The sequence below is a fragment of the Protobothrops mucrosquamatus genome, unplaced genomic scaffold (genome assembly GCF_001527695.2).
Source record: "Protobothrops mucrosquamatus isolate PMUCROS unplaced genomic scaffold, P.Mucros_1.0 scaffold_38, whole genome shotgun sequence".
In the NCBI taxonomy this organism is placed as follows: Eukaryota; Metazoa; Chordata; class Lepidosauria; order Squamata; family Viperidae; genus Protobothrops; species Protobothrops mucrosquamatus.
This window is the reverse complement of record NW_015386114.1, coordinates 54,638-78,407: the sequence shown is the minus strand read 5'-3', so window position 1 is coordinate 78,407 and position 23,770 is coordinate 54,638. Positions and strand designations below refer to the sequence as shown.

The 23,770-nt window shown below is 39.9% G+C and overlaps 1 protein-coding gene across 1 annotated transcript in view; it reads right to left on the bottom strand.

Moving 5' to 3' along the window:
- The window catches only part of CDH13 (cadherin 13), a 225,988-nt gene that overhangs the window by 154,178 nt on the left and 48,040 nt on the right, over positions 1 to 23,770 (bottom strand). Inside the window, exon 4 of the mRNA XM_015810457.1 lies at positions 20,106 to 20,258. Within this exon, the coding sequence (XP_015665943.1) occupies positions 20,106 to 20,258 (153 nt within the window). The remainder of the gene's footprint in view (positions 1 to 20,105; positions 20,259 to 23,770) is intronic.

The window sequence follows — 23,770 nt, the reverse complement described above, 5'->3', positions numbered from 1 at the left end:
TTTTCTTTTGCAAGACACAAACTGCCTGTTAATGAAGGGTTCCTGTCCCTGAACATCTGGTAGTAACTCACCTCTGTTCCAAAGTCACTTGTTTAGGTCATCTACTCCTTTACCCCTGTTGCTACGAAGAACTACTTATTGTGAATTCACTTATTGTGAATTCTAGGGTGCTTTTTTTTATCTTCCTCCTTTTCTAAAAATGAAGCAGTTACAAGAAGACTTGTCAGATTAGTAGATTTAGAAAAGAGACATCCTGGTTAAGCATCAAACACTGGGATTAATCCGTTTGAGCTACGTACTCTATTCTTCATTGAAAGTGCATCTCTGAGGACTTCAGATATGAATATATCACACCCCATTTGTGAGCAGAGCAAGCACAGACAATGAAACTCAAAAGTTGTTCAGGGCCGTCGGTCCTTAATCTCCCCAAGGTGGAGAGCGGAGTAAGCTGCTATGCTTCTAATGAACAAAAAGAGAGAGTATCTTTCTTATGTCTCCCAATCTGGACTCCTTTTACTGTAATGTGGAAGAATGGAAAACTTGTTACAGTATTTGCAAGATAAATTTTCATAAACACGGCACACCAGATTTTTCTTGGAAGCATTTTTGTTCTCCTCCTGTGGTGACAGTTAAGTTTAAGGAGGTACACACTGAACCAATATTTGATCGGAAAAGTCATGCTTGCAATGTTTTATAATCATGTTTTATACCCGACAGGTAGTCCTCCATTTGTGACTGCAATTGAAGCCAGATCTTCTGTTGTTCTGTTGTTAAGTGAGTTGTATCCAGTTTTATGAACTTTTTTTTCAGCAGAGTTGTTTAGCAAATCTCTGCAGTTACTAATTGAAACGTAGGAAAAAGCAAATCCAGCTTTTTCCATTGTCTTTGCTTGTTTGACTGGGGAAATCACAAACGGTGATCATCACCTCATCCCAGGATGTGGCAACCATTGTAAATATTGCCAAATGCCCCAATTTTTATTATGTAACTGTTGGGATGCTTGTAACTGTGAGAACCGATCTTGGGTCACATTTTCTGTGTTGTTTGTCACTTTGCATAGTTGCTAAATGAATGATTGGAAGTCAAGAACTACCTATATTATCCAGCTCCTGATATCTCCCTTCGACCAGTCCGCTCCCACAGAGAGGGCCTCCTTAGGGTGCCATCGGCCAGCCAATGCCGGCTGGCGACCCCCAGGGGGAGAGCCTTCTCTGTGGCAGCTCCTGCCCTCTGGAATGACCTGCCCCCCGACCTACGTACAATTGCGGACCTGCGCCTCTTCCGCCGAGCCCTGAAAACTCATCTGTTCCATGCGGCTGGCCTGGCGTAGTTTTGATTGGGTTTTGTTAGGGGTTTTATATTTTAGAGCAGGCTTTTATGTAATATTTACTGTGATTTTTATTATTGCCTGTTCACCGCCCTGAGTCCCGTAAGGGAGATAGGGCGGTATATAAATTTAAATAATAAATAAATAAATAAATTTGGCTAAGCTATGTGTAACTGAATTTTGCTACTATAAGAACACAGGCTGAGGAAGGAATATGAGATGTGTTTGCCACCTTGAGTTATTTCTAAAAATAATAAAAGCAGGACATTACTCAATCGCTCGAATCAAAGCTACAGCTAACAATTCTTCTTTACAAAATAAGTAGACCTTGCCAGCGCAAGTCTCCAGGAACAGGAGTTTAGTTCAAAGCTCTTGAAGTTTATTCCAGGCTACCTATACATGAGACTCTGATCTACTAACGGTCAAGGCAAATTGGTGCTAGATAAGGGTCAATAGACTTCAAGGAAGGCTGGACTTGGGTCTCTTGTGGGAATGTAACAACTCCAGATTGACGACAAGTTTGACCCCACCCTCCAGTTCAGCCTGCAGATATGAGTTTATGGTCTTGAAAGCAAGGATGTCAAAATGACATCTGGGAGAACTGAGAAAGGGGTCAAGGCATTATCCACAATTGTTGGTTACCGGCTTTTTCTCCACTGTAAACCAGAGATAGATACCCATTATTTTCTGTTCAAACCATAAAACGCCACCCTTGAATGTTTCACCTTCTACCAACAGATTTCTTACAGCTAGGTATTTCCCGTTGAGTCGTTTTAATATCATTAGGCAACGAATTCAGTTGCTTGAAGGAGAGGAAAAACATCTTTTCAGCTTCCGCTAAACTGGAATACCTTTCATTATAACCCCGTTGAGAAATAACACAGAACAATGCATGATTGTCTTTAAGTGTCTCCCAGCTTCCCGCGGAGTGAGATAGTCTGTTCTTTTGGTGGTAATAAAAGCTGATAGGTCAACAAATCACAATTTGCCTGCCTTGCAATATTTCCTCAACAACTGACATTCAGGAGAAATCTTTCCAAATCTAAGCAATCTGAAGTATATTACCTCTAATCATCGGGACTGAAAAGCTGACTTTCCGCTGTCTTGAGAAAAAGGGAGAAATATAAAAGCCAGAATTTATCATGATGTGAAGTGTTGCTATTGTTGAGGTCTTTCTAAAATGCTCCCCAATCTTCCATTCAAAGTTGTGAGAGGCAGAGAGCTCTAAGTGTGACAATTTGTTAGGCTCTGTTGGAAAGTGGTTGATATTTAATTCTTGACGTTATCACTGCTAAGAGACTGACCAACCATTTCTCACATATACAGATGGCATGATGAGCCCTGGATTAAGAAAGAATTGAAATAATTCTTCTTTCAACATCTCTCCTGCTTTAAACACCTTTCCTTCTAAATCTAATGTGCACAGCCCAGATGGAATCAGTTACAACTCCCTTGCGCAATAACAGATCCTAATGCAAATCGTTTTACTTTACCTAAACACAAGACGAATGTTCGACATGTAATGTTCATGTATTTGCTACTCTGCAAACAGTTTTGGTTGAAAGAGGCTTAAATATCTGTCCTCATTGTTTGGTGCCTGGGACTGTGGAGGCGACCACTTATCGCACCTGAACGGAGAGAGGATTCTGATCCTTTCAGAGTGGGCAGGTGGCTTTCAAGGGAGGGAGGGAGGGAGAAACGAAGGAAGGAAAAGAGGCAGGGATGAAAGAAGGGAAGGGGAAGGAAAGGGAAGGAGGAAAGGAGGAAAGAAGAGAAGGGACTGGAAGGAGGAAGGAAGGAAGGAAGGAAGGAAGGAAGGAAGGAAGGAAGGAAGGAAGGAAGGAAGGAAGGAAGGAGGAAGGAAGGAAGGAAGGAAGGAAGAAAGAAAGAAGAAGGAAGGGAAAAGAATGGAAGGGAAGGGAAGGGAGGAAAGAAGGGAGGGAGGAAGAGGGAGGGAGGAAGGGAGGAAGGAAGGAAGAAAGGAAGGAAGGTAGGAAGGAAGGAGTATGTCAGTAGGAGGTTTAAAAATGTCAAAATGATGGCTACAACTACATAATGGAAGCCCTAATCTTTTTGTTACGTGCTGTCTTGCCATGCAGAATAAAGGCACTAGAAGTGATCCTTAATATTTCTCATTAAAAAAATAGAACAGATCACAGGAAATACCGCCACATTGGAAAAATAGTGTGAATCAGAGACTCCAATACTAAATTTATTAAACCAATTGTTTTTTCAGGTAGAAGCCAGTTTCGAATGGAACAAAGAATTCTTAGGAGTGGCAAGGAAAACAACATAACAGCCAGAGCTTCTTGATCCAAATTTTCAACAAATATATAACAGTATGAATCTAACAAAATGTATTTGGAAAACAACTCCTGCATGTTAGTAGTGTGGTGCTTCATCCAAAAAAGCAACTCTTACCGTAAAAGGAACATTCAGGAGAAGTAAGCTGGCACAATGAAGAGCAATTAAAACACTTCAGGGATGTTTTGCTTTGTTTCTCTACTGTGGGCCAATACTTATCACTCTAAATCAGTGAGTAATTAATCTCTGATTGACTCAAAGACAGATTTAGGCATGACTAAACAAAACCTCCTGCTACTCTAGCACAGTGAAAAGAGTCAAAAGAAAATACCTATTATAATATGTTATTATTTCTCAGCAAAAATACTGGCCATATAATCTTGAGAGTCAAGCCAGCAAGGGAGAAAAAAACAAGATGACTCCAGCACAGGGCTCTCCAAACTTGGCAACTGTAATACCTGTGGACCTCAACTCCCAGAACCCCCCCAGCCTGAGGAATTCTGAGAATTGAAGTCCACAAGTCTTAAAGTTGCCAAGTTTGGAGACCCTTGCTCTAGTCCAAGGCTGGCAGCGAGACTTCTGGGAGTTGAAGCCCACAAGTCTTCAAGTTGCCCCATTTTTAAGGAAGAAAAATAGAGCAACCCATGTTATCCTTAAAGCTGTACAGTTTCTTTTCTGGACTCCTTTAGACAAGAAAGAAGGGTTGCCTGTTGATTATTGAAGAAATGCATGGCTGAACCCAAAAGGTAAGCCTTTCAGTATTTGATTTAAAGCAAGCCTTAAAATTCCTTCACAACAGGGAAGTAAAGGAGTAGCATCTGTAGTTGAAAACTTCCCAGCATGACAACATTAAAGTTAGTAGCCTGGGAGTCTGGATCTCCGAATGATTAAAAACACAGGAGCGCTCAGCTCCAGTTTTTAATCTATCTTGCAAGAAACCTTTATTCTACTTCCTTTTCTGGCCCTCCTTCCTTAAGACAGGAAGATCAGGGTACCTTTGCTATTTGAAACTGATTTCTCTGTAATGCTGACTATTCTTAACTTCAGGTCCTGGGGGTAAAAAAACGCAGCCTTTTAATGACATTAATTGACAAAGCTTTGTATATGTGGAGAACACAATCTCCTTCAAGTTAGACCAACTGACATGGTTCACCTCTGCTTTCTTCTCAAGTTTTTTTTTTTTTTTACACTTCCCAGTGTAGTCTAGCCTTGGGGATTCTTTATGCCCCCATCCAAATACTAATAAGTTCTGAGCCTATTTCCTGAGATAACAACTTGCTCACTGCTTAGAGAGGGCTGTAAAGCACTGAGAAGTGGCATATAAGTCTAAGTGGTATTGCTATTTGCTGCAGACATAACGTAAATGGTGTAAAAGAAGAAATTTTGGAAGGACTTCTGGGTTTTCCTTTGCCCATCACATTTGAGGAAAGGTGGCCCAATTTGGTTGTAGTGGCAAAAACAGTTGCTGTAGGGGGAAAGAAAAGGGGTGGGTGGGTTCTAAAGAGGCAAATTCAAACAGGTGAAAACAAAATTAAATGGTGTTGTGTTACAAGACAATTGTAGAACTGTATTCTCTGCTGACTACACACACACACAGAGCCTCCAGCTTATGCCATAATAAATAAATGAAATAGTATAGGGTTTCCTGCCTGAGCTGGGGATTGGACTAGACTAGAAGACCTCCAAGGTCCCTTCCAACTCTGTTATTCTATTCTAAATCTCATTGTTTTTCTACTCATTAGGTTCAGCCCTTCAGAATTTGGGAACTAAATTTGCTGTAAATTTGCTCAAAGTTGCCCTGGCCCATCATGCTTTCGAACTGCTACGTTTGCAGGAGCTGGGGCAAGTAACGGGAGCTCACCCCATCTCACAGCGCTCAGGTCTCAAACCCAGGCGTTCAGCTTCCCAGCTGACAATCTCAGTATCTTTAAGCACTGAGCCATAATGCCCCCTTTGTTGGCTATCATTACATCAGGTCAAAAGCAAGATGGCAGACAGAGGATGGAATGGGGTTCAGAAAAAACATGGGTTACTTGACAATCCCTCATAAATGGATTTTAGGAGAGCTAGGTAGGTTTATTGATTCCAAGTAACAGCCAAGCAACAACTAAGGCATAGAATCCTTTGTGCATGTCTTGGGTGTCTTGCGAAGAGAAAGGGGCAAATTCAAAAACTGCCAGCTTCCACAATGCATTTTTTTTTAAAAAAGGTACACTTTCAGTCACTGCATGTGTAATGGAAAGACTATGGCAAGGATTTATAACCTTAAGCTTTCTAAACTGCACATCTTTATACCGAATTTTGTCTGAAATGCTCACGCACATTTTAATCTAAAACTCATGTTTTCATAAGCACTTGGTGAGGGCTTGAGTCAACCTGAATGGGAAGCTCAAAAATAAATAAATAAACCAACCAGGGGGCAATTGAAGTCCAATCTGCGCATTAGTCCAGGAAATGGGAATTGGGTTTGCTAAAATTTGTTTTCAAATTTTACCTTAATAGAAATTCAGCTGGTCTTTACGAGGTGAAACTCATTTATATAAAAGGCTGGAAAGAGAAACTATGAGTCACAACAAAAATTGAATGCAGGGGCCATTTTTGAAACTATTAAGAACGGAATGGTTAGAGAAAAATAGAAACAAATATCACATTTATTACCCAAAACCATAATGTGCAATAAAGTTGCAGTACCTCATATATTTTGAAAATATACCTTCAAGACCACATCCATACCAAACAGCAGCAAAGAATGAAGAAAAAAAAAATCTACAGGGGTTGGTAAAACACGATATTATGAGTTATAGTGTGCTACTTAATGGCACCAATAAAAAGCTATAGTTTTTGCTGGAACTGACTGACAGTTAATTTTCACCAAGAATTTATTAGAGAATTTTCTAGCAATGCTATAGAATGAACAATACGAGTCGAGCAATTTCCAGAGAGACAGGGAAAAAAAGGGTGGCATTCAAAAGACCCTTCTCCACCCATTCTTATTTCTTTATAGCACTGCTCCATGGCAGAATCCATGAATTATATCCCAATTTTTCTTGAATAATAAAAAAATGATGAACTTTCTGACTTTTCTGTTCTTTGGTGGCACCTTATGTCATTTCTCGGAAACCTATTGTTATTCATGGAATTGTAACTCACATTCCCGCCTCATTTATTTCCTTAAATCTGCTGGACTATGCAGTCAGTGTTTGACTGCCTAGTGGTGATGTCCCCTTCTAGAATCTAGTCAACTAATGGTCAGCCCCTAAATTGGCATTAGTTAAGACTCAAAAGAATTCAAGACGGGTTGACTTAGATCATTTGTGGGAATGTCATGACTCCAGGCTGATTACTCTCTTAACTCTGCTCCCCCAGGCTCTTAAACTTAAAGTGGTACTATCATTTTTTGAAAGGGGAACACACAATTTAATTCTCCCTAAAACACCAGAAGAGAGATAGTGGCAGGGTAATATCAAAAATCTTTGCATCTTCAGAAGATGCTGGAGAAATAGCAATAGCATGTAGCTTCACAGTACTTTACAGCCCTCTCTAAGCAGTTTACCGAGTCAGCATATTGTCCCTGATAATCTGGGTCCTCATTTTACCGACCTCGGAAAGATGGAAGGCTGAGTCAACCTTGAGCCGGTCAGGATCGAACTCCTGGAAGTGATCTGAATTAGCTTGCAATACCAACCCCTGTGACACCACAGCTCCACAAATGCAACATAACATCAGTGTACACCAGTATTTTCACAAGTCCTAGAAACAAAATGGACATCAGTGTTGACTTTTCTGAAAATTAGTAAAAATAAAACTCCTTCAGTGTTCATTAGCTGACGCTATCTGTCTTTACGTGGGCTATAATGATTCTGTTTATGCTAGGAATGTTAATTGGTATTAATTACTGTGGATGCATTAACTAATTAATTTTCTCCTTTTTTCTTTTGTCTTATGAATTGTCACAAGTCTCAGGAATTAAGATGGCATACAAGATATCGATGCATATGTAAATAAATACATGAATCCTGACATGCTCATATTGCAATTATTCACAGTACTACAGCAACATAACAAACGGTTTTTCCACTGCAATTCATTGGCAGTATTGTTGCCAATGGCAGCATTTTTTTTTCGTCCCCTGACAAAAAATATCTCCTTGCTTTTAAAACACTTAAATATACACGGTAGACAGTGATTATCTGAGTTGTTTCATCATCTTTAGATATATTAATTTAGCAATCTGGATATAGGCATCAGGTTAGCTGCTACACTTCACTTCAGCTGGCTCAGCCAAGAAAAGAGAAAGAAAAGTAGACACACTTGCATCTAAAACTTCAAAGCGTTTTCTGCATATTTTAAGCACTACATTGATCAATAGTTACAACCAAGGGAAAGAGAAAAGCAAACAATAAGATGTAGGCCATATCTTAATTTCTCCTTCTGGTTTCTTCTAATTTACTGCAGCACATTATTTTCTAATATTCTCAATCTTTCATTACTAATGAAAGACAAAAGGTGATATTATTTACTTTTGCAACTGTGTTTCAGGATCAAAATAGATTCTCAGAATCAAAGAAAACAGTGCTGCATCACTCCTGCTTTTTTTTTTTTTTTTTTTAATCCCACAGCACCTTGATATACTCTTTAGGATTTACAAGATTAGCCCATTCTGCCCTTTCGGTAGGCTGAAGTATCAGTGTGATTTATTGTGCAAAGTTAGCCTACCAACCAATTGGACTGTGCAAATATTTGAAGCAAAGATTCAACGAGAAGGTGATTTGATCAAATCTCTGATTAGCCAAATAGAGTCGCTGAACCAACTGATGCTGTCAAAGTGTTTTGGTGGCTCTTGCGCCTTGGCAAAAGGACATTTCTCCAACAAAACCAATCATTCAAATTCAGTTATGTGAATTGATGTTCCAGATCAAGGGCTTTTGATGTTTCAAATCACTTTGATCCTTTGCATCAAAATGAATCAATGTTTTTAATATTTAATCGGTGATCTGAATAAGATTGGGCAGGTTTGCCCATCTCTTAGAATTAGCATCTGGATTAGTGGTAGGCTGGATGGTGAAAATCTCCGTTTAAAACAGAATATGACATGGACATAAAAAAGATACGAAGATAGTGTCTCCATCACTATTTTATTATTATTTGTGCCTTCAAGACAGTTTTTTGATTCCTAGTGATTGCCTGGATAACTTCTTGATTTGCCATTGCCTCCTTCTTAGGGCTGAAAGAGAAGGACTGGCCCAAGGTCATCCTGGGCCTAAGGCAAGTGTAGAACTTATTAGCCTGATATCTTAATCACTACATCACTACTTCATTTCTGTCTGTCTATGTATCCACTATATTTCCCCCAAAATAAGACCTAATCTATCTATCTATCATCTAGCTATCTATCATCTATCTACACTTAAAAATTTACTTGTGAGAAACTCTCAAATCTGTACATTGATAACATCCTCCAATCAAATCATTGTGTGAAGTTAGATCCAAAGCTACTGAAACCCTGGCCAGACCCTTCCATGGAGGATGGAAGCATTTGATAGGTCCAATCTGGACACAAACTTATTCCTATTTAAGGTCCACTTGAATTTTGTGATGCTTGAAGCTTTGTTTATCTCCAACCACTTTTTACTGATTTGAGCCTCACTTTATTGGAGAACTTTGCTTCGGGAAATAGGATATAAAAGGATTTGTTTAGATCCATGTGGAAGGAAGAATTGTTAGATTCTTCAGTTAGCCATAATACAGGTGATTTGATTTTGACTCAGTGTTTTTTCTCCCCAAACCTAATTACTGTGGTTTATAAACTATGATGCATGTTGTGTGAACCCAATTGTGTTTTATCTAGAAAATCATAGATAAGCAAACCATTGTTTAACCCAACAAGCGAACCTAGATAACATTTCTATTAATCTTAATTCATGTGTTCAAAGATGGATGACTGCCCTTGGAGAATTATAGAAATTCTTCTGACTACTCATAACCCACTTAAACCATCTGGGAAAAACAAAATTTTCTCTTTCCATTGTTTTCCAAACCTCCCCAGGATGGAAGTTGGCCAGTTTTAATTTAGAGTCATAAAAAATAGTTTAGTATTCAGGGTTAAATTATGCCCTTTAATTCAGTCTGGGGAATGTGTATTTATTCAGTTCCACCAATCGCTTCCATCAAACAGTTTCTAAAAGAAAGCATGAATTTATGATGAAAGTATCTATATCTTTTTGGAAGTCAGCAGTGCTCTTTTTCATTTTAACAAGATGATTTTTTTCTCTCTTCCTTTCATTGTACAGTTCAATGGAGATAAGGGAAAACATTTAATGACTCTTTTTCCCCATTCGCCTTTTTCAAGCTACTACAAAGATTAAGAGATTCCTGCCCACTTTTTACCTTGATAAACAAAAAAAGTGAAGCAGCGTTGATTTTTCAGATGAAAAATACTTATCTCCCCCCCCTTTTTTTTTTTTGCATGCAAAGGTGGTACAACAACGGGTGGACAAAAATATTCCAAAGAGATCAGCAGGATGTGCACTTACATTACAGCATTAGATTTATTTAATATGCTCAGCAGTCAAAAGAATGCTGGTGGCAGGTTGGTGGGAACATATTGAAGGAACCTAGAAATAAGAAGCTGAAGGCCTCTGCTGAGTTCAGATAACATTTAATCAGGAGCTGAAAGCTATTTATAGTAAATGAAAGACATGTGCAAAATTAAGGTGGTTACGCAAAATTACTCTTCCGTGTAAGTGTCATGTATTTAAAAGGAGTGTAAGCCTTATCTGTCTGCTAGCAATGTCTGTTGTCACGAATATAGACTGTAAGATAACTGAAAGATATTCTCTGTTTAGGTTCTGAGAACTTGATTTTAATGTATGAGAGTTCTCCTTTAAGGAGATTTATTTATCTATTAATTTTAGTTTATAGTTAGCTGTACCATGATCCAGATTGGACAATACCTAAATAACCCATGCCAATGCAGGAGGAGGAACTCATGTGTGCCACTGGCATTTCATTTGCCTACCGATAGTCCTTGACTTACAAGCATTCATTTAGTGACCGTTTGAAGTTACAACGCCACTGAAAAAAGTGACTTATGATCTTTTTTCACGCTTTCTCTCAAGAGAAGTTCAAGAAAAAATTGTGAGTCAGTCCATGAGTCCTGATATAAGGCTTAAGATACTCATGAGAAATCCATAAGACTCTCAGAGAAGGCTCTCAATTGCAAGCAATTTCAGAAGAAAAGAGGAAGAGGATGTATAAATCGACAAAGGAGGGTGTCTTCCTTGATATTGGCTAATCCATCTGCTGGAAAAATCTTGATCCCATGAGTTCTTCAGTGTAGGGGCTTACTACCTCTTTGTTCCAGAAGTGTCAATCCTCTTTGGACCCAGAGGAGAAACCAGAAATTCATAACTTCTCCTAGCTATGTTGTCAGTTTCTTTGACAGCTGCCTAAAACTGAAAGTTATTCATTCCAAGCACAATTTTCAAAAGTGTATCTTTATCAAGATTTATCAAGAAGAAAAGAACGGAGTACAGGAATTCCAGCAATTGAACTTAGTGCCAATTTAGAACCATTACAACCAGGAGTACATACATTAAACATGGAGATTTCAGAAGAAATGATTGTCTTCAGCTTTCTCCCAGCAGTTGGCTGAGGTGACACTGCCATTTTCAATTGGTGCCTCTTCAAAAGCAGATATGACACTATTCCTCAGCCTAATGTCACCCATATGTGTTGGGCTGTCAGATTCTCAATTATTCCAGAACATCTCAAAAGCAATGCTTATTTGAAACAAATGCTCATGAAACACTTTTGGAGCAGGTAAAGTTATAGATACATTAGGATAATTCCGATGCTCTCAGAATATGCCTCTGCCCATACATTATTACATCACTAATGAAGAGATACTACAAAGATCAAATTTAGAACACCTATTGAGAACCGGGAATGAACGTTGAATGCAAATTGTTGGCCGTATCTTATGTATGCCTAAAAACCAGCTCCCCAAAATTGCACCATGTTGGATACCTCCTGGAGCAAAGAGGAAATAAGGCTGGTCTTGGAAAACTTGACATCAAGCATTTAAAGAAGATCTTAAGATCATTAATGTCCCTTGGGACAATGCCAAAAATGCTGCAAATGAACTGGAAAACACTTGCTGCCCAATGTGCTCATAATGATGGTGATCCATTATTATATTCTGCCTAGAAGTATGGTAGAATGTAGTCTAGAATTGCAGGAATGGGGAGCTCCTTCCAAGAGGCAAAGAGACTGCAGAGCTTGGAATGTCTGGTAGGCAGGAAGATGGCAAAGTCGGACCCTTCCTAGCAATTTACAGAGTATAGCTAGATAGTTGCTTTAGTCTGAAGGCAAACAACAATAAAGAACTACTCAAAAGTAACTCCACATGTTGTTCTTGGCTCTTTGGGCCTGACCAGAAGCACCTCTTTCTCAGAAGGTCATCACAACACAATACCTGTGCTCTGATCTTTTAAACTGGAGAGATGTGGAGTGCACCAAGTATCTTCTGCATATAGACCAAGCACCTTTCATGTAAGGTAAAGGTTTCCTTGTCCAGTTGTGTCTGACTCTAGGGTGTGGTGCTCATCTCCGTTTCTTGGCCAAGGTCGCAGCGTTGTCCAAAGACAAGTTCTGTGGGCATGTGGCCTGCATGGTTATATACCAAAAGTTACCTTCCCTGTTACCTTCCCACCAAAGTGGTAACACTGTTACCTTCCCACCAAAGTGTTACCTATTTATCTACTTGCATTTGCGTGCTTTTGAACTGCTAGGTGGCCAGGATCTGGGACAAGGAACGGGAGCTCATCCCGTTGTGTGGCGCTCAGGTCTCGAACACGGGCTGTCAGCTTTCCAGCTGACAAACTCAGCATCTTTAACTGCCTTGCATTTCATTTCCTTCCCTCATAACACTTTGAGTAACAGCCTTTCTGCATGGTCACCTTCCTAAAATAAATGACCCTCCCTGAGTCCATTTTTTAGATGGCTAGAAGAAAAGAACGGAGTACAGGAATTCCAGCAATTGAACTTAGTGCCAATTTGGAACCATTACAACCAGGAGTACATACAGTATGCCAAGTTCCAAAGCTGTATACACATCTGTGCAAAATGTACACCTCTGCAAACATGTACTCCTCTTCTTATGCCTCTGCATTTTTGTTCTCGTCTCCCCTGAAATCCATCTACCTGTATACCTGAAATTACATCATGCTCCAGAGTAAAAAGGCTGCCAGGAGAAAAATAATATCTAAGCAACCATTGGAATTTCATCTAATGGCAACATCATCATCATGATCATTATCTTCCTATTTATTGTAATTACAGCTCCCCTCTTCCTTTGGAAACGCTACGAGCGTTTTGTATACAGGGAGAGATCAGGTGCAACTCTGCTTAGCTCTGGAAAAAAAAATATAGCATCCAATGTTCCTAGGCCATTAACTGACTCTTAATGTTCTTTCATGTTTCCTGTCAAATTTGATTATATAACATAATAAATCCTCCTGCTGTTTCCTCATCTGCTGAAGGGAGAAGAGCGGTCTTTTGCTTTTTACCTGAAGATAAAAAGGACTCTGAATTTGAAAGCTTGCCATCCGGCTTTATAGATTTGTTCCAGAAAAGTTATCTCTTCCCTCGCTCTGGGAAGTCATTGTTTACCCAATTTGCTTGAAGGGGAAGGATCTATTCATGTCGGAGCTTGATGGCAAAGCAGGGAGTGCTAGATCTGGCGGCCACGACTAATGGATTCGGGCCAGAGACTCTGACAAGACACACGGGCAATCAGTGGGAAAGGGAGAATGGTCCTAAAGCAAAATAAATGGTGTATATTGAAGAAAATAGGAACATGGTCAGGCTGAAGGAAGGCTGCCAGTCAGCTGGAGGGTTTGGAGCTGCAGTGGGATGCCTTCAGGACAAAATCAATGTTGTGCATTACAAGCCCCACCCCTTTTGTGTGTGCACGCAACATCACAATGTGCATTTGTACCATGACATAGCATTCATCGTTCCCCCCCCCTCCATACAAACTCATGATAAGGAACAAAAAGAAAACATACAGCACTGACAAAATTAAAGGCAGCATCCTTATTTTGATGAGCAAAAGTGCCCTTTTGAAAGACGATTGGTATTTGTCCCCCTGGGAAAGGTATAGACTTAAAACAAAACTTAGCAAATCCTTTGTGGAAAGCAGCCGTGAAATCAATTGCTAAATCCTTTCGTTCTCCTTTCATTCTGTCCTTCCTCTCTAGCCTGCCAGTGACATGTACATGAATCCTGAGCTTTTGATAATGACACCAACAAGAAAGATTCAACCCAATTACACTGGCAGCTGTAAAAAAATAAAATAAAACCAAGAAAGGCCCCTGCTTCTCCAGAGTAGATTTATTGGGATGTTCAATAAATTCTGGAAAAGAGTGATGAGGAAACTAATGCATCGAGGTGCTTCCGAGTTGAAAAGATTAACTGGTGATTTCACCATTGCCTGGGGATGTCCAGTTGGGGACTCCTTTCCTGTCCCTTGGAGGAGCTGGAGTGAAGGATGAGAGCTCAACCTGCCTCATGGTAGCGCTCAGGTCTCAAACGTGGGCTTGCTGACCTCTTGTCCTATGTTCTAAGCACTTGAGTCCTCCTTGCTCCTTAAAATATTGACTGAACTCTTCCCCTGATAGACAGATGGAGAAGAACATTTATAAAGTCTGAGTTTAAATGAGGTCTATTAATATTAGAGATGGGAAGTGGGATAGGAAAAGACAGTTTAAGGCCAACCCAACTGTTGGTTGCACAAGTCAAGCTCTAGAGGGGATCATTCTTCTGCTGACTCTTTCTAAAGAAATTACCCTATTCCGTTCTACTGACACAAGGTATTTGCATGTACAAGACCTTCCAACTAGAGATTCTCCTTATGTTAGCACACGACGGGGTAGCAAAACACCATCCAAGAAGCAATGAGCTTTGAAGATCATTTGCCAATCTCCTTTAAGCCCACCTACCTTGCTGCAGAGCTATATTTATAATCCCAGCTGCTTCCAGACCTTTAGTGGGACAACATTTCAAACGTTCTGTTTCCTAGATGGTTTCTCAGGAAGTAAGCCTTGTACATAATTCCACAGTGGCCTATCCATGATGCTGAAGACCCCAATTTAGGCTAATCAGGATGACTGTGAGATCAAGGACTTGAGACCATTAGAAAAACAGCTCTAGTGACCTCTGTATTCAATGAAGGATTTTGAAGATCTGGCCCAAAGGAGGAACTACAGTCAACGTATCTTAGTTAGGAAATAAACAAATAGTGTGCTGTTTTTTTTCACTCTACTAAGTTTGATTCAGAATAGAGTTGGAAGGAAGCTTGGAGATCTTCTAGTCCAACCCCCTGCTCAAGCAGGGGACCCTATAGCATTTCAGACAAGTGGCTGTCCAGTTTAGTCTATTCTTAAAACCTCCAGTGATGAAGCACCCACAACTTCTGGAGGCAGGTTGTTCCACTGATTAATTGTTCTAACTGTCAGGAAGTTTCCCCTTAGTTCCAGGTTGCTTCTCTCCTTGATTAGTTTCCATCCATTGCTTCTCGTCCTGCCTTTCAGTGCTATAGAAAATAAGTTGACCCCCTCTTCTTTGTGGCAGCCCCTCAAATACTGGAATACTATCACCTCTTTTCTATAGACTAACTATATCCTGTAGTCGTTCTTCATATGTTTTAGTCTCCAGACCCTTCATCATTTTAGTTGTCTTTCTCTGCTCTTTTCCCAAAATTTCATTTTTTGCAATGGGGTGACCAAAACTGGACGCAGTATTCCAAGTGTGATCTTACTTTTTTAAAAGTTTAACTTTTAAGGGCTTGCATAACAGAGCCTCGATGCTTAAGAGCAGGAAGTGCTGATTTTGGGGGAAGGAAAAATACAGAACAGTTGTCTTCAACCCTGCTTTGTGAGCTTCTTGGTCGGGTAGTCCACTGCACGGGATTAGATGCTGATGTCAGAATCCAATTATATTTCATTTCTAGTTATCGACTATGGAAAACCCCATTTCTGCCCTCTCTGGATTCTGTCATACTACGAAGGGGAAGGGGGATGAGCAAAGGGGTTTTATGGCTCTCACTTCCTTCATTAAAACTTCAAAGGGACTGAATGTGGATCTCATCAAGAGGACTGACCATAACAATATGGCCCATCAGCTTTTATCTACTACTCTCTGAAGTCTCCCTTCTGCTGGCCGAGAGGAAAAGGGGGTGGAAATGTAATGCCTGGGATTGTCGCTGGAAGGACGGTGGGGTGGGGGCTGCTTGGGAACACTTAAAACATTGATTGGTAGGGGTTGGCCCCTCAGATCCTGTATAGAACGCCTGCAACCATCTTCTCTTAATAAAGATTCCTGTTGGAAGAGATATTCCAAGAGTTCTGTCTTCTTAAGATGTAAAGTGGGGTGGGTCCTTACAGCTAGATTAGAAGCACCACTGATGTGTCACAAAAGGACTGTATTTCTGGGTAAACAAGGAATCTTATTTCTGGAATCATGTAACATTTCATCTCTTTCTACCTGAGCCTTTCATTCATTCCAGTCCAAATAGAAAATGAATTAACTCCTTAGAACCAGATTTCTCTTTCAGTATCTACTGAGAATAATGGCTCTTCTTAAAATGGCTTTAGTTTTCCATATTTTTCACATTACAGTGCCAAAAAAAAAAATACTTAGCAGTAATCAAGGGGTTTTGTCGACTCTGAATTTAGCTAAGCATCCTCTGTGAAGCGAAAAGATATTTTCAATTTTAAGAAATGAAATGACTTTGGAACCTGATAGTTAACTATAAATTATCTGTCACAAATGCCAGGTGCTTAATGTATTAATACCTCCCATCCATACAGTTGAATTTATTATTACCATTTATGGAATAAATTTTCAGGTTGTTTACCAAGATGAGCAGGGTAATTCATAAATTACCAAATGTATGAAAATCCATGTCATCTAGCAGAAAAGAAAGAGATTAATTCTCTTAATTAATAGGAGTTTCTTCCCTGTGTTATTTTTAAATTGCAATGACCTTTGTTGTGAGTTTATCTTTTTTTTTCTCCTTCAGCTTAAGAGTACACGCAGAGTAGTATAATAAATACGGAATAATAGGATGGTGCTAACTCACTCTTATGTTATATTCACTAAAACTTGGGTGGTAAATATCACCACCACTTTCAATTAGAAAGATGCTCTACTTTCTCTCTAAGAGGCAAAGGAATTTCTTCCAATTATAATGGACAAGGTACAGCAATAGCTTGCCTTGAGCAAGGTTCATATCTTCATAAATATGAGTTCATAAATAATAGAGCTATGCAGAGCTTTAAAAGGGCCTCTGGGCTGGATGGAACATGGATCAAAGAAGCCACCTTTAAATGAAGCACTGAACTGAATTGGTGCCACAGATGAGATGTCAGTGGGACTGACCATACCACATCGATCTGTTTCCTAATGTGCATTCATTCACACACACAGAATGCATTTTTTCTCCATCAAAGCAGCTGATCAAAGTGTTGGATTTTGTTTTAAAACATGTGTTAAACCAGAGGGACTTCTCTTGTACTTATTTTATTTTTTGAGATTGAAGTATCATTATGAATTAGATTTCTCGATGGACTGTCAGGCATGAAGAACCAGGAGCATGTGTTACGTTCCGCTTAAGCTGATTTATTGCTCATGCCTATACACAAGAATCTATCTAAGTCAACTGACATTCAGCACTACACTAGTGCTAGATAAGAGTCAACCGAATTCAAGAGGGATTGCACTTAGACCATTTGTGGGAATGTAATGGCTCCAAGCTGATTACTCTCTTGACTCCACCCCCAGGCTCGCCTTCTTCTATGTTGACCAAAATAAATGCACATCTAATCAATGATCAACACAAGGGACATTTGTGCCACGTTAGCAATGATCAAATCACCCTCTTAGAAACTACTAGTGGGTTCTTGGACAAGAGTCATGGTCCTGTTCAAGAGTGGGTACTGCCACACAGAAACTGATGGCATTCCCTATTCAGAAGGGCTTTCAGCTTTTCCATTCACTTAGATTAATGGCTCCTTGCTCCAGATCATTACGCCAGTGAAACTTACAGAGAGGAAAGAATAGTCCTACCAATATTCCTGCACTGTGGTTATTTTTTGAAAAAGTTGGGTTCATCTTTTCAGTTAGTAGAGTTTAAGTGGAACTACATGGCACATTTATCATTTCCACTTCTGCCTAGTATCAGTTTTCGATTTCATGTACCTGACAATTCAGAAAATAGTTATACCTTTCCACAAAGAATCTGCGACTCTTGCCTGTGAATATGGAGAAGTTGCTTCAGCAGGATCTGTGGAATGTCAGCCTCAGAAGCCACAAAGCCAAGAATTATGTGAGGCTGATCAAACAGCAGCAGCACCTAAGCAACTGGAGTTGTCAAATGAGAATGGTGTAAGGTCTCCCAAACCCCATATCTGGCAAGTAGAGAGGAGATCAGAACAAAAATGTTCTAAAGGTTTTGGATTGATCTCCAGCTCTTGCATGACATTTGTGTGGATCATGCTCAGGAAATTCTGGACTGTCGAACAACCATGACCCAGCTTTTGGAACCTTGGACTGATTTTGGACTATTTTTCTTGTGTGTTCCTGTTAAAACAAAGCAGACAGGCAAATGTCTGTCAGAAACTCTATTTGCCTTTACATGCATTGACCGTTATTTCTCTGACCATGAATAAACTATGAACTATCAGAGCAACCATGGGTCAGTCAGTATTTGAAACCAGAAAACAGGAAAATCTCCAGGGATTGCAGCTCCCAGTTTTTCCCAAAAAACCTGACTAATCAAGTTGTGTGTTCTCTTTGTGCTGAACTTTGTGATTGTGTTTTTCTCAATGGGACTCCAACCAACCTGCTGTGCGCAGAATTATATGACGGACCACACAGAAAGAATGTGCAGCAATGACAACATGCATTTGCATTTATTTTCTGCTTCATCTAACATGGTGCCTTTTTTTAAATGTGGTTTGCAAAGCTGGAAGGAAGAAAAGCAAATGCTTTGATTTAGTATGAGAAAGGGCTGTTGCTGTGTAGTAGTTGCTGCCTCACGAAAGCAGCAGAGGCTGCAGAGACAGAATTGGGAATAAGAAATGCCAAAACCTGTTATTTTCTTTTCTCTAGTTAAATAAAAGTTAGGTAGCCATTCACCTCATGCTATATCGATTACGGTAGAACATAGAACATAGAATAATAGAGTTGGAAGGGACCTTAGAGGTCTTCAAGTCCAACCATCTGCTCAAGCAGGAGACCCTATATCGTTTCAGACAAATGGCTGTCCAGTCTCTCTTTGAAAGCTTTCATTGATGGAGCACCTACAACTTCTGAAGGCAGGTTGTTCCACTGATTAATTGTTCTCACTGTTATGAAATTTCTCCTTAGTTCTAGGTTATTTCTCTCCTTGGTAAATCTAATCTGTGTCAATGTCATGGCTTTTTAGGAATTAATCTAGTGGCAGTTATTTGTTGTTTGCAAATTTCGATTCATATTAGATGTAAGTGAAGTAGATTCTTCTACTTTTGCTTCGATCCAGATTATCTAATGGCAATATTTCAAATCAACAAAAATTACTTCCTCATTGTCCCCATTGGACAACTCCCTGGCTGGGGAATTCTGGGAATTGAAGTCCATACATCTTAAAGTTTCCAAGTTTGAAAAATACTGATCTAATCCAACACCCCTGCCCAATACAACAATCCATAACCATTGCATATGTCCTCCCTGTGTAATTGATTTCTTCTGAATCTGCTAATGGTAAATCTGAAAAAAAGGCGGGTGGGTCCAGAGCCAACATTAAAATGAGTTTTGTTACTGCAACACCATTTTTATTCTCATCCTGTTTCCCCAAGCATTAGATTCTTCCACATTCACAGACCAGAAGCACAGAAGAACACAAGCAGAGCCTTCTATCAGGGCTGAGACCAAGACCTTGTACCCTTTCACTGCATTCCGAGAATCTTGAATAAGATGCTTCAGATATTTAATTCATCCCTCTGAACTGTGAACCCCATTCTGAAAACTGCCTTGGTCCCACCTATTTCTGCAGGGTAGACTTTCACAAAGAGTCTACACTTCACCCAAGCCACCCTTGAGCTGGTAGAAGTCACAACTCAATTCCAAAACTTGACAGGTGTCAAGAGAAGAAAAGGGATCTGAGATTTGCTGAGTTTAGTCCTGATCGCATTCAATAGTATGTATTTCCTATCTCAACTTTGTCCAACATGTTACAATAGACCAGTATATTGGAAAACCAGGGTATCAGGGTTACCATGGTAACACAGATGGCTCATTAATGCAACAAAAAAGACTGGAAGGAGAGAGAGAGAGAGAGAGAGAGAGAGAGAGAGAGAGAGAGAGAGAGAGACATCTATAAATTTGATCAATCAATCAATCAATCAAATAAACACAAACCAGGATTACTCACCTCGTATGTAGCAATGGCTTCTCTGTCAAGTTGTTGTGTTACGAAGAGTTCTCCCGTGGCCTCAATGATTTTGAAAACTCCCTTTGGCTCCTGTTCTACTCCTTTCCCCAAAATTCGGAACTTTGAATTCTCGGGCCGGTCAATGTCTATCACCTGTGAAAGGGGACGACAAAATAATTGTAATTGCAAGCCAAGCATGAGAATCACAATCACGGGACCCCAGGGATGTTGCGATGATCACAATTATAAAGACCTGTATTAAATTCCCCCTTGTTAGCATTGTTGTCACTTTGAACAATTGGTGGCTGTTCAATCACCAGTACAGATAGTCCTTGATTTACAACCACAGTTGAGCTCAAAATTTCCATTGTTAAGAGAGTTTTGCCCCCTTTTTACAACCTTTCTTAACGCGGTTGTTAAGGGAATCCCTTCAGTCGTTAAGATAGTCACATGGTTGTTAAGTGAATCTGGCTTCCCCCATTAACTTCGCTTGTCAGAAGGTCCCAAAAGGGGATCACAAAAACCCGGGACACTGCAACCGTCATAAATATGAGTCCAAATTTTGATCACGTGACCACAGGAATGCTGCAATGGTTGCAAGCATGAAAAATGGTCATCATAATTCACTTTTTTCAATGCTGTTGCCACTTCAAACGGCCACTAAATGAAGTCGAGGGCTATCTTCACTTCTTAATATCTCAACAAACTACAGTTCCTTAGCTCACAGCTGTGAAATAAAAGTCCTTCATTTTTAAAAGTATACTGTTAAAATGAAGCAGGGCTGCAGATTTTTGAAATGTGCCATCTTTTTTCTTGAACTCATTCATCGTTTGAGGATATAATTATAAAAATTACTTCCTACCTTTCTCCCAGGTTCTTAGCAACCTGCATGCTTTTCCTCCCACCCCTCTCTCATCCCCACAACTCTACCCTGTTAAGTATAAATAGAAATTCAGTACTAACATGATTTCAACATAGTTATCTGCAAAAGAAGGAATTACATCATGAAATAGCAGAGAAGCAATATATTAAGAGGCTTAACACAGTTTCACAAGGATTAAACTGAGACTAAGGTTTCTTATCAGACAGAAAATGTTAAGCAATTAATCTATGTAATGTCTGTGTCTCATTATACGTATAAATCATTTTTCCTACATTTTATTTACCTGTCACAAGCGAGAATTGCCTTTCAGGGATTCAGTTCAAAGGCAATTTGCCAGAAATTCTGAACTGAACAGAGTTTCCAGACTGAATCAGGAAGTTGAACTGAATTGTCAAATCAAATTAGATGCCTTTAAACTAATTCAAGTACTTTGGATTATATGCAAGACTCTTTCCCCCCTTTCCAAACTGAATTAAAAATCTCCAGTGAATCAGACCAGTTTGAGGAATGAGTTTAATGAATCAGCTCAAACTCTCAGATTGAATTGAAATTCTGAAATGAGTGGAGAGTTTGAATCATGGCAGAGCTGATTTGCACACTCCTGGTAATTCTCCCAAGGACACTTATACTTTTATAAATCTCTGTTCAGTGGTTCTGTTTACAAGAGGGGAGTGATGACTCAATAATTAAGACGTTGGGCTTGTTGGCTGGAAAGTTAACAGCCCAGGTTCGAGATTCCAGCAAAGCACAACGGGTGAGCTCCATTTCTTGCCTCAGCTCTTGCCCACCTAGAGGTTGGAAAGCATGCAAATGCAAGTAGATAAATAAGTACCACTTTGGTGGGAAAGTAACAGCATTCTGTGCATCTCGGCATATAGTCATGCTGGCCACATGGCCAGAGAAATGTCTTCAGACAACACAGGCTCCTTTGGTTAAGAAATGGAGATGAGCACCGCTCCCCTAGAGTTGGATATGACTAGACAGGGGAAACCTTTACCTTTCTCTGTCTACAATAATCTATCATCTACAGCTAGGACACTGATAAGAACCCTCTACCTTCTAGTTGTTAGCCAGTTTCTACTTCACATGTTGCTTCTACCCTATTGGAATCCATGGTCTACGAATCCTCTCTAAATTCAGTGACTGAAGCTCTGTACAAATTGGTCAACCTATATTGGGCAATTCTCCAAGACAAGAGGCCCCTGCGAGGTTCATAGGACAAGCACCGCAACAAAACTACGCACAAGCCAAGTTTTGGCATACAAAGAAAGCAGATTTTACTGACGGCCCTTTTCAAACCCAGCAAAAAATATCTCCTCGTTTGCTCTCTTTTCCTGCTAGAGCAATTTTGCTCCTTGCCAATTTTTTCTTTTCCCCTTCAACACCTGCAAAACAAATTAACCATCCTTCTTGATGCAGGTTTGGAGTGAAACCTGCATGACAAATTAACTTGCTCACCGAACGTGCTTCTCATCCAAAGCAAAGAGTCAAGAGTTCACTCTGCCCATCCAAGCTGGTGTTAGTGACTTCGCACCTACTGCTGGAAGCCATGAATGACGGTGTTGATCATTACAGAGAAGGAAGACCCGGGGAGAGGAGAGGCTTGGTTTAATTAGCCACGAGAGGGAGCTACGGGCTGGCAGAAGGGAGATAAATGTAGATGCTTTCTAATTAGCATGCGGAGGTTATGGCAATAGCAGTTCAAAGGACCTGTGCTTCAGCGCTTGCATTAAACATGTACAGCTGCAAAAATGGATAGGCTTTTTGCAGAAATTAGACTTCATATTTCTGCTGGAAAATGGCAATGGGCAATGGACAACCCCAGAGGCATTTTTTTTACCCTTCTTATTACTGTACCTGGAAGGTTGCCCTCGAAACACAGGAAGGACTTTAATTGAGTGTTGGGTCATCATGATTAAGACTACCATATACCTTTGCTTGGGAAAGACTGAGGGCAAGAGAAGAAGGGGATGACAGAGAACGAGGTGGCTGGATGGAGTCACTGAAGCAGGAGGCGTGAACTTAAATGGATTCCAGAAGATGGTAGAGGACAGGAAGGCCTGGAGGAATGTGGTCCATGGGGTCATGATAGGTCGGACACGACTTCGCAATTAACAACAACAACAACAACATATCTTTGCTAATGCTCTATGGACTTTCCTTCTACATGTAAACCTTGATCTCAATCTTGCTTCTAAATAGGCATGTTGGCCAGACAAGAAGTAGAGGGCGCAAGTTTGTTAAAGAGAGATCCTAGAACTAAGGAGAAATTTTCTGATAGTAAGAAAAATTCATCAGTGGAATAGTGCTCCATCACTGGAGGTTTTCAAAAATAGACTGATTAATCATTTGACCAGGATAGTATAAGGTTCCTGCCTTGAGTAGGGGGTTGGACTAGAAGACCTTTGAGGTCCCTTCCAGCCCTATGATTCTATCTTCTATCTTCTAAAAATTGCACCAGTGGTTCCAGGGACTTATATTTTCTTTCCTAAGTATGACCAATTCTCCTTCTTCACCATTATTCTGTTTATCTATTGGATTATTGTTCCTTAGTTCCTTGGTTCGTGCAAGTGGATCACGTTTTATAGGATGCTTTTAATTGCTATTCAGTAATGTTTTATTTTAATTTCTTTCTTCATCACCTTGGGATTTTTTTACAAGGAAGGGCAATAGATGAATAAAACTATGGTTATTATCACTATCCCCCTTATTATTCAAGAAAAGATTAACGTTGTCAGATGGAATCAAATTAAATTGGCAAACATCACATCCTTAACTAATT